Genomic DNA, 12,545 nt, shown 5'->3' on the forward strand with positions numbered 1-12,545 from the left:
ATGACGTGCAAACACATCCATATGCACACACATATCCTCGCTCACAGCCTGTGATTCATTCAATGGTGGAGAGAAAAGGTCGAAAATATTCAGTGAGCCGGCGATGTGATCATCACACAGAAATACACACACATTTTCACTCTTTTCTGGGTCAGTTAGCTCAACATTACACTGCTTTCTGTTTATACAGTAACATGCTTCAGTCAACGTGTACACATTACATTATGGGAGAATGAACACAATGTTATACACAGCCACTAAACTATAATTTGGGTTTCATTTTGCAGATCAAGGGAAAACGGTGGGGAATATGTGGGCAAAAAGTAAACAAGCAAAAAAATGAAAATGCAGCGTATCACTAATGCTGACTATAGAGCCAAAAATAGCAGCTGAAGTCCCCAGCTGGATACCACAGTGAGTGACAATGCTACGCTTCTGCGAATGCTCTCCTCTGATCATCGGACTAATAGTCTTGACCTGGGATTATCACGAGGGCCCAGAGACAAAAGGCCAGTTGCCAACGAGGAGACTCTCTCAACTTCTCAGATTCTGACACGAGCGCCCTTGATCTTACACGCCTCCGGAGCATCGGGGCACAGATTCCAGAGAAGTTAACTTATTTGGCTGGCATGAGATTTAAGAACAGTCACACAGAAAGACAGACGGAGTGCACTGTCAAATGGATGAAGCTCTGGCAGATTCTTCCTCGCCACCACCAACACCACCAACACCATCTTCATTCAGTCCTTCACTTTTCTCCCCATCCGCTATTTAGTGATATACAAACACCAAGCACCGTCTGCACATGCACACAGGTCCCAGGAATAAACGCGCACGACAGCAGATACAAACCGAAGCACAGTAGAAGATGGAGAGAGGGAGAGAAAAACAGCAAAAGGCAGGAGAGGCGCGGGGGGGGGGGGGGGTCCGGGAGGAAAGGGGGAGAACACAAGGGAAATGGAAAATACACAACTAGGACAGTCTTATGTAATTCCTCTCATCCTTATGCATGCATGCTCATAAAAACACACTCACTCATACACACTTCATGCTCCATCAGACACACAGACTCACACATGCTCATATCTTATCCTCTCTCTCTGTCTCTCTCGCACACACACACATACATGCACGCACACACGCACACACGCACGCACGCACGCACACACACACACTATCCCTGTCCATCTGATGGCTGCAGGCCATAGTCTAGAGGACAGCAGAGTAGCAGTGAGTTTTGCATTATTGAGCAGAAGCTGAGAAACGTACCACTACCACTACGGTAAACAGTCTCTGAACCCCATGCTGGATCTACACTGCACATCTGTCTGGATCAAACATACCTACATTAATTTCGTAGTAACTATCAAGTCATGAATGTATTCAAGATTTTCTGAAGTACAATAATGCCCATATAATTAAGGCCAAACAATATTTTCTGATATAGATTTGGAGATTTTCTATCCTGGTAAGTCTCATGAGTGTGTGTTTTTGGATAGAAAATTGTGCAGGAATGTTCAGTGTGTGGGAGGATGAGACACCCCCCACACACACAAACAGAGATTGAGTCACATTGTGCCTCGTCACATGATTGTCTAACAGCAACTATTAATATTTGGTTGCATGCTGGACTTTTCTGCAGATCGCTATTCGGATCCAATAAAAAGCAGAACTGGTATTGTCCTTGCTTTTAGTTTGAAGTAGAGAGGTTGCAGCTGTTTACACTCATGGTGTTATTCAACCCTATTGCACAGAGAATCATGTGTTTTCTTTCAAGCAATTTATCATTACTTGTCAAAAAACCTGAAAAAGGAAAAAGGCTTCCACCTGACCTCCAAGCTTTTACTACAGCACGGATGTCTTGCCTTGTTATCCCACTATGGACCACAAGAGGGTACAGTGAGTCACTCCAACATCTGTATCTTTACCTCTGACAAATGATTTGTGAAAAACTATAAACAGTGATGGTGAAAAAAGGAAGAGTTGACCATTATCACCACGAAGAAACAATGCAGAGATTCAACACTGGATATTTTTAACCATCGTCTGGTAGAAAAAAAAATTTTTATGGAATGAAATGTTGTACTTTCAGTATATTTTAAACCACTGCAAGTGTCGGCTAACAGGCTGAGACAACGCGCCTGAGCCGGCCGCTTTATGTTGCAGATTAGGGCTTTGATTTCATCCCATTCAGATTGAAATCTTTTTTCTGAAAATATTGTCCCAGAAATTAAACCCATGTGCATCATTTGTCCCTCGATCTCCCTCTGTCAAGGCACAAATGTTTCATCCTGATGGTCTCCGGCTCTTTTTTGCCAGGGAGACACACTATGAGCGCTTTCAGTCAGCTGTGGATTGACATGCTGTTTGGACACTTCACAATGGCTGGCTGGCTCAGTTAGCTTATCGGCGATCTGTTCAACAAACTGAGATGATGTTATGTGGGAAACAAATCAGACAGATGGACATTGTTCTATGAGAGGTAAAGAGAACTAAACAAAAACGATCTTCAGTGCAGCTTTGGACAATCATTTGCAATGCAATGTAATCAATTTCTATGCATTTCAAGCCAATCTATTCATAGTTAATATTAGCTATACATGTTGCAGTGGATGACCCCAATGGACTATATAGATCAAAGGGCCTTGTACAGCAGTAAACTGATGATTTCATATATGGTGCACAAATGATTTTGTTTTAGATATGAGTCAGACGAGGAAAATACAAACAACATAGTTTTCAGCAATTCTGCCGTTTCTGTGTAAACATCCATCATTTTCAAAATGTCCCCTTGTAAATGCAAAACTTTTCTAAAATGGCAACAGTTGTCTGTGTGTGTGTGTGGTTGGAGGTGATGTGCCCTCACCTCCACTTTAAAGAACGATATGGGCCCATAGTAAATAAGGAACTGTAAGGAGGTTGCATCTTAAAATACTCAGCTCCTTCTATCTTTCTCTCTTTTCACACTGTCTCCCCATTTCACACATAAATCTCCCACACACGTAACAGACTTAGTCATGTGTAGCCTTTAGTCTGGCACCGTGTGTGTGTGTGTGTGTGTGTGTGTGTGTGTGTGTGTGTGTGTGTGTGTGTGTGTGTGTGTGTGTGTGTGTGTGTGTGTGTGTGTGTGTGTGTGTGTGTGTGTGTGTGTGTGTGTGTGTGTGTGTGTGTGTGTCATTGTTCTGTAACAATGGAGGTAAATGGCGGCTGTGGCATCTAAAATAACTGAAATCTCAGGGGTGAGTTGATTTAAAAAAGGGAATTACTAACATCTCCAATACAGTCTATATGTTGGTTTTGCTCCTATGATTAGGTATTCCAGGAGCCCGTGACCATCTATTGACAGATGAATTTATTTCTCTGAGGATGTACTATTAAATGATGGGCCTCTTCTCCAAGGTCTCCCCCTGCCAACGTTTTATTTGGTTTCCACCACCTGACCTTGAATGACAGCAGGAAGTGTCCCAATCCAACTGTCAGCCCACATCACACACTCGCTGCTCACTCCGTTTCACACATGGACGCAGACAGTTCTCCGTCATTCATGCACATGCAAAAGGCCTCCGGCTCACTTGCACTTAAAAACAGACAAAAACGGTACCGCAGATCCCAACAACGTGCACAGTAGTCTCTTTCATTGACACACCAAAGAGCACCCTAAAAACAATATTGCATGGCTTTAATTATACAGTTTCTAAAATGCAGCAGCACAAGTTCATGTTTGAAAGTGATTGTAGTATTTCTCCTTATCTGTCAGGTTTGTCTACATCAGGGTGTAAGAGTCACCATCAATGGAGCAGTAGTGCAACTTTATGGACATGCAGAGGGGATTGCATTCACACAAAGATGAATAATCACAGTTTTTCTGAACTACGAGATAGATTACATTCCATTTTAATTATTCATTGTGATTTCAGTTGTGCTTTCTAAATTAGAGAGGTGGTACCAGGGTTCAGTATGTGCAGATATTTTCCGATTTTATCTTGTGTAGCCCGACAGTATTCTGATATCCATTTCGTTTCCAGGATTGCCTGGTCTTGGAGAAACACTACAATGATAAAGTGTCGAGGTGTCTCCACATTGATCTTATTCAAAGACAATATATTTGACAGTATTTCAAACCCAAACTAAAATTAGATTGCTTTTCCTGAAATGCAAACTCAAACCAGGGCCTTTCATGGTATTTTGGAGTATATTGGCAATTCTCCATATCTGTTTTTTGTAAACAAATATATCCTGATTCTTACATCTAAAACTAAAATTGCATGCTCACACAAATAGATTGCACTTTAACTTTGCATTTTGGGGGTAAATTATTGAAAATGCCAGTAACCTCCCATGAGGGGTCACAAATAGGAACATTTGAATGAGGGTTTTGTATGCATGAGTTTGGTTGCTTGCAGTCAACATGGTGTGAATAACTCGAGCACAAAGCCCCCAAAATCTGAGGTACAACACAGAAATGAGCTTATGATAAAGTCCACTAATAAAGGTTGTGGTGAGCCAGCTGAGTAAATCCATCTCATCACATTAACAACAGCATCTCAGGCTGATTTGCTCCTCCTTTTGTAAAGAATGTTGAATGTATAGTTTGTGTTATTGTGCTTCCACCTGTGTGTGCACAATATCACATGTTTACATGTTTTCACATATGAAAGCATTTGGTAGATCAGGCCCATATCTTATTAAATCACACCATCAAAGCCATTTTTTATTATAGTATGGAGCATTGTGGATATACCAAATTGTTGTTGTGTCTTAGAGTTTCTTTAAGTTCCAATTTAATTTAAGAGAATGTATTCATTCCATTTTCACTACATTTCACTTTATCCTCAATACACTGACTTCATTTGGGAAACATTTTGCTTTTATTTTCGATATTTTCTCATCATTGTCATAATTTTAACACAGTCAGAAAAAAAGTAAACCTTACAGGTACGCCAATACTTCATGTAAATGAATCTATGTAGGGGGATAGTTTTAAAACTTACCACATGAAGAATCTTGTTCTCTGTCTCATACACGGTGCAATCCTGTAAAAGGGGACGAAAAAGAACACATGAGATAAAGAAAGCATCATTGTGAATATCCTCAAACGAGCTCAGATGTCACATTCCTCCTGGTATGCGATGCAGGAAAGAAGGCAATGAGTTCAACAGTTCAACTTGTGTTGCACATGAGCTGTTAGATGGTTTTACTTTACGTTGTCGGCACAATGGTGCGTTGGACTCGCGGCTCTGGATCTACTTTGCCTACCGGGAGCAGCACGGGCGACGTTATTCGAACATGACAGATTGTTACTCAGCTGATAGTTAATCTATTTCTGGGAAAGCAGCCCACCCAATCCACCAGATGTGCATGGTACCAGTTAATTCATCTGTCTGAGGCATTAGCGCAGGATGCGCTGCCACCTTTGTGAGTCTCGCTGCACTCATTTGGCCCATTGTGGACCCTGCGGTCGCCCCTTTTCTCTTTGCTCTCGTATGGCCCATACAGGAGGACATGGGTGTTATCTGCTCGGCTCCAGGACTCACTCTGGGCACCAGTACAAACACGCTCTCGCACACACTGTAAGCAGGCTCTTTACTTGGAAGGACGTGGACGAGGTCCAGGGGAGCAGACATAGTGTTTGCTCGGACAATGAGAATGTCTACAGTCCCGGAGCACACACACGCACCTCTGCTTGTGTATTTCTACAGTGTGAAGAGCTGCAATGACACGAGGGAGTGGGCTCGAGGGGGAGTTTGGATATGCGGGGATGACGGACCCCTGGTTGACCGCAGGCGGTGGATGAGGCCAAACTGTGAGTCGATGAGTACAGCGCTTTAGGCTGTTACCGAGAGCGGCTCATCCCATCAGCCATGCTGCAAACAGCCCCTGGCCATGGACATACAATATGTTGCACCCAGTCAAATCTATAAAAATGAGCTGTATCCATTATGGCATTCTCACTTTTTATCGTCCGTTTCAGAACATCTGCAACAGAAACAGCAACCTGTGTGACACACTGCGTTGCGTGTGTTTGTGAGCGCATGTGAACGCACCTGTTGTACAATGGTGGTTAATTCTAAGCAGAGCTGCACGATGTTGTTCTTCAGTAAAGAATACTCTGTCACACTTGCAAATGGAGACCTGAAGGGAGAAAACAAAATAATGCACAAACATCATTGACTGAAAATAGAATCAGATGGATAAAAACATGGAGAACTTTAAGAGGGGGAAAAATGTGCATTTACATTGTTTTCATAAGGTCATGGAATTTTCATTTGGATGTGTTCCATTTGTATGATTTTATAAGGAAATATAATGAACCCAATTTCATCATAAGAATATCTAAAATACAATATTTGGATTATTATTATATTGGTCAGCGTATCATATATGAATTGCATCATCATTGTACTTAATCAGGGTTAAAAAAAAAAAAAGGCGTAAGTACCTGAAACAGTGATACAGAATCAAAAACAACAACAAAAGATTATGTTTGTGAGGCATTTCCTGCTGAAAATGTGTTGCAGTATCACCCATCAATGGGTGGAGTGAGTTAAATTGATCATATTTAGATTCATTCAAATAAAACTGGAAAAGAGCAGTGAAACAGCTAAAATGTTGTGATTATATTGGGTAAAGGTTTGCTGTATCATTTATCCACCATTATGTATAGCCACAGTTTGTTTTTGTTTAGTTTTCTGGAGGTTTAAGGTGTGGCTCCCACCTGTCGAGCCAGGCCAGCAGATTCTTAGCTGCACCAATCAGATCCACCACCGAGGTGAGGAAGTCATTGGGTAGCCTCCGGGAGGCTCGCCCGTCATAGTGACCGCCCCTCCGCCGGCCCAGGATGAAGTTCTGCAGGTTCTTCGCTGAAGCGTTGAGCTTGTGGGACAAAGTCCGGAGGTTCTCCGTCTCCAGGCCGTAGTTCTGCACGACAGACGGACCAACATACATAATTAGAGTCACAGAATATCTACCTGATGGTCTTAGCATTGCTTGAGTCATAGTTGAAGAAAGACATAATACAATAAATGAGGTCGAACATATAGAACATCAAAACCATCCTTGTTTAAACTACTTACTTTTTGTTTTATTACATGATAAATAAAAATCTAAGTAAAGGGAACTCAATTGTGTCATTGTATATTGTCATTCTGTCCATCTGTGGTACTTGGAAACGCTGATGACTTAGGGGTATAGTAGTATTTGGTGTTTTGGAATACCGAATGAAACACATTAAAGATAACAAGATTGGTTTTGTTGTGTGGATGAATTTGAAAAGATTGGCTAAATTATTAATGTTCCATAAAAACTTCAATATACTAATTACAATTTTTGTTGATGATTTCAGACATTCAATTAAGGTAAATTTACTTCTCAGATTTATTTTCCTCAGTGTAGTAAAATCAAACCACACCTTTATCTGCTATCTCTATTGACACTTTTACTACTAATATCCTAAACAAGAGCATTGATTTTGGTATTACACTTAAAACCAAACAAAAATAGAAAAAGTGAATTGTTTTCATTTAACATAGAAAGATCATTTCACATACACACATGAGAGAGTAACATGGATCCACATTCAGAATACACACCATAAATGTAATATTTTTTTGTCTGATATTAAGTCTATAATTTTTACCGTATCAAAATAAATAGGTTGAGTTTAATCGAGCATCATTGTCTCATCTTCATGCAACTGTCGCTGTCTACACTTGTACCAAAAGTTGATGGTGTAGGCCATCATTGTGCCATGCTCCTTTTAAATACACACACACACACACACACACACACACACACACACACACACACACACACACACACACACACACACACACACACACACACACACACACACACACACACACACACACACACACACACACACAGTTCTGAGCAAGACGCAGCTATTCGTCCTCAGCCTATTCTACCCAGTCACGACCACAGTGACTACAAAGGGGGGAGAGAGAGAGCGAGAGAGAGCGAGAGAGAGAGAGCGAGAGAGAGAGAGCAAAAGAGAGAGAGAGAGAGAGAGAGAGAGGGGAGGAGGAAAGAAGGGGGAGACGAAATGAAATGAGGGACTAAAGAAGCAGAAGACGAGGAAGGGAGAGTACCCGGCCATGCATTTGATTGTAACTAGGTCATGCATGTGCTATGTTTTGTATAATCTTATGCATTCTGTGTGAATGTAGACATATACATGCTCTTGGGGCGTACATGTTTGCACAGCTGTAATTAGGCTGTCAAATGATTCCATCTCAAACTGTGTGCAGCTCCTTATAGGGGACAGAGCGCTGAAATCAAGAAACGAAACAGCCTTGTGTCAACTGTCAACGTGCGTGTGTGTGTGTGTGTGTGTGTGTGTGTGTGTGTGTGTGTGTGTGTGTGTGTGTGTGTGTGTGTGTGTGTGTGTGTGTGTGTGTCAACAGGGAGAAGCCACTTTAGCCTGACGCGCATACGTGTGTCTGTGTGAGTCAAATCAATACAGTAAGAGGCCGATGCCATTAGAGCGACCCCGCCCCCCCTTCATGTCAATGCAGTTGCCATAGCAGCCATGTGTGGAGTGGTCTCTCTCTCTCTCTCTCTCTCTCTCCCTTTATGCTGATATTTCTGCATTTGTTCACATGTCGGGCCACATTTATAACACAACTGGAAAAGACAAAGGACAGTGCGGGGTGCTTCATAATAGAATCATTTTCTGTTCAGAAGTAAAATATTGCTCTGTGCCATAACTCAGGCTGTCGCAGACCACTTGTATCAGTGAGCAGAGTATCTATTCATCAGGGGGATATTGATTGCATTTGTGTTGCTCTCTGCTTGAAAGATCTTGCTTCGATACTCAACTCAGGCAAAGGCAAAAAAAAAAAAACTCAGGCAAATGAGCTTGGTATAATCACAGCAGTTCAAATTTGTCCTGCTGGATTTTCTTCTTAAACCAAAATAAGGCCGGCTGCAGTTTTCTGATGGACGCCGGATTTAAAACAAGAGCCAGTCTATTTTTTCCCCTGTTCAGTTTCGAAGCATCTATTCAATAAAATTGAAGGATTGAATGACCTGTACCTATGACACCGTGGGATTTATGTTTGCATCTGTTAAAGAACTGCTTTCATTGAAAGGCAATATCTATATAAACAGAAAAGGGACAATGAACTAAGATCCCTGTTTACGCCACGTTTCAAGATCTAAATGCAATATATTGGAAATTACGTTTCAGAAAAGTTTCCCCATTTACACAACAATGTTCTGAAAATGTAGTCTGTTTACATTGAAAAGCAGGAACATTATGTAGTTTTCACATTGGACCACTAATGCTATTTGTTGTTTTTGTGATGAAACCACACACACATATACACACATATTGAGTTCTATGGGGCGATGGTGAAGGTGAGTCCTGAATCCTTCAGAGCATCCCCAGCCTCCTCTACAGGGATTCATTCTGACTTTTGAGGGATTAAAACTCAGATTCAGAGAGATTTGAGATTAATGCTCGATTACTAGAAAACCAGGCTAAACACATATAATTGTATTGTAAAATCTATGTGAAGTGGGGCTCCAGACTTTTAATCAACCCCAAAAGTGAAACCGAAACATCATTTATGGGTGTCAAGAAGACATGAAAAGTCATTTTGTCGAAAGCAGCATTACAGTGGCAGATTGGATTTCTAAGATACTGTCAGCTCACCGTGCCTTTGGATCAGTTATCTCAATACTACTATTTTCTCCTGGAAAGAACACTTTGATGTCTGAAGGTGTACTAAATGACAGGGCCAATGTGATTTCTACTGAATGGAGAATAATTAACTTAATTTCTTTTAGAGATTATCAGGCCAGAAGTGGTGCCTTCAGGGACACCATAGTGGAGCTGAAATGTAAACAACAACAACAACAGATAGTTAAAACCAACTCATAGAAATGTGTGACCACACAAAACTGTGAGTTATCTCACTGATCAAAATCTGTCTTCTTCATACAAACCTGGTCAGGATTAACAGTCAGTATAAAATGTATAGATAAAATCTGAGGTCACATTGTGAATAATCAATAAAGCTATTCGGAAAAATAATATGCTAAGCTTTGGAAAATATGTAACATAATCAACATTTATTTTTATGTTTATAAAATTAGAAAAAAAAACTTGTTGCTAGAACTTACAATGATGAATGTGCTCAAAATAGCAAGTTGTTATCTGAAAAACTAATGACTTACTGATTAAACTATTAATATCATTCTTATCTGACTATGTGGGCAGTTTCAAAAAAAGTGTTGCGACTTGATATTTGGAGTTTAAAAGCTTGAGATATTTTGCACAATGCTTAAATGTCTTTACTTGCCTGATATGAAATTGAAATGGTGAAACATAATACTTAAGTTAAATCGGTTAATTTCAATTATATGATTTGGAAATTAATACATAAAAGGTACAGGCAGTTTTCTATTTTTAAATAGATGATTTACATTGTAGCTCTTGTTTGTTTTGAATTTAAATAGGACTTTAACAACATGTCAAAATGTGAGAATTAGTGGTGTATTTATTGTACGTCTCATTGAATATTCACCCCCCATAGAGCTTGTGGCACAATTCAAATACACAAAAGAGTCCAATATTCACACGTAGACTGACAATTCAGTTCTTTGCTTGAAAGTTACATTCATGTTTTTCTTCTTTGCTGCCAAATTAATTGGATGTTGGAGCAATTAATGCTTTGTGGTTTTACCATGGATATCTAAAGTTGAATTTAGTGAACCTTTATCACATCGTTGGGAAATCTTTGCTTGAATTAGAGACTTCCTAATGTTTTTCACATTATAATATAGTGTTGATGACAATCACAGTTTTAAAGCCACTGGCTTAAAGGACAATATCATTTTATACTTGTTCTACCGTTCCTTATTGTTTGGCCATAATTTATATTACCAGCGAGGATGAGAACTGTCTGTAAACAGCCATATTTCTACAAGACTGCCTGCCTGGGCAAGAAATGAGCAGTGGCACAACAAGGCAAGTTGTAGACCAGCCAACAGTTTAACCAGATTATCTAAACATACCCAAAATGTTGGTACTAAGCCCTCTTTGCACAGAGGAAGGCTTGAATGTGCACAGTGGTATTGTGATTGTGACTGAGTTGTCAGTCGGGGGAATATTTATACAGCTCGCACCGGATGTCGCTTCTAACTCCTTTAAGTTTGACTAACCTGAGGATATATTTAAATCTGTCTGACTGCCCGAGTTTCTCCCCAGACACTGATGTGTTCTTTAGACTCAGCAATTAGCGTCCAACATTTACATATCAGATAGAAACGATCGCCAAAAACTGCATGAAAGTGAGGCCCAAGTTGTGAGACAGTGGTATTATCCTCTGAAAGTCCTCACAGCAGTGATTCATCTTGTCTGCTTGGCATCCTTAAAACTCTGTGTGTGTGTGTGTGTGTGTGTGTGTGTGTGTGTGTGTGTGTGTGTGTGTGTGTGTGTGTGTGTGTGTGTGTGTGTGTGTGTGTGTGTGTGTGTGTGCGCACGCTAATAAGCACCTCTTCTCATTCAAATGTTCCAGCATGGGAACGTGTGTCCCAGAGTAGCAATCACCATATGTCCTGAAACTGGACACACACACACACACACACACACACACACACACACACACACACACACACACACACACACACACACACACACACACACACTCAAACAGCCCCGACTAATCCAGCCATGTGTGCCTGGGAGATAAGGTGCATCCTGCATACTCTTTCTACATACCCTCTCACTTTCGCTCTCCCTCTCTCACCCTCGACTCTCCTCCTCTCCCTCACTTCCTCTCTCTGGGAGAGGAGCACCTAATTCCCACTAATTCCCTAATCCTGTGCAGGGCCACTGCTCATACAGTCAGCGGTGACCGAGGGAGTAAACATAAATCATGGCCCAAATGATGGTGGGGGTTTTTTGTTCTCAGGCCAATAGCAATTTAAAAAGAGAACGACAACTAAAATATACACCTTACCTATTAAGTATTTGCAGTAAACTATTTCTTCAAAATGTGAATTTGCTTCATAATGAACTTAAGTGTGAAGCAGACATGTTCCCTAAAATAGTATAAGTCTCAATTTTGTTGTGGTTTACAATCCTCAAATACTCGAAATGATGCCAGATATATGCAACAATACATGAATCAATATTTTCTATAAGAAACTTGGTGTCCAGTATCAGAAGAAACACAAATCAAAACCAGCACAAAATAATTGAATATGGTGATCAATCAGTTTTTGGCTACTGATTTTATAACATAGTGAATAGTTTTTGGGCTGATCTTTGAAATGCAACACTAACGGCTAACATGCTAACACGTCGGTCATTTTCATGTTACAGTGTTTTTTCTTTTCTTCTGGAGCAAATGGTTAGTTGCTCACAAATTTATGCAAAAGATGTAAATCCTTCTCTTGATATTAAATTCTGTATTGGCGTTTGACACCAGGCTCGACTGGTATACAGTAACAAATGTTAATATGACACTTGTACTTTAAAATCAACAATTTGCAGAAAAAGTTTAACATGTGGCACC

General features: G+C 40.5%; 1 protein-coding gene across 1 annotated transcript in view; it reads right to left on the minus strand.

The window, feature by feature from the left end:
• LOC308134547 (connector enhancer of kinase suppressor of ras 2) overlaps positions 1–12,545 on the minus strand; it is a gene marked incomplete at both ends in the record, with an annotated part of 61,982 nt that overhangs the window by 29,097 nt on the left and 20,340 nt on the right. The window contains 3 exons of the mRNA XM_080502315.1: positions 4,992–5,033; positions 6,045–6,132; positions 6,716–6,918. Coding sequence (XP_080358441.1) covers positions 4,992–5,033; positions 6,045–6,132; positions 6,716–6,918 — 333 coding nt within the window. The remainder of the gene's footprint in view (positions 1–4,991; positions 5,034–6,044; positions 6,133–6,715; positions 6,919–12,545) is intronic.

The sequence above is a fragment of the Blennius ocellaris genome, assembly GCF_963422515.1.
Source record: "Blennius ocellaris genome assembly, chromosome: 9".
In the NCBI taxonomy this organism is placed as follows: Eukaryota; Metazoa; Chordata; class Actinopteri; order Blenniiformes; family Blenniidae; genus Blennius; species Blennius ocellaris.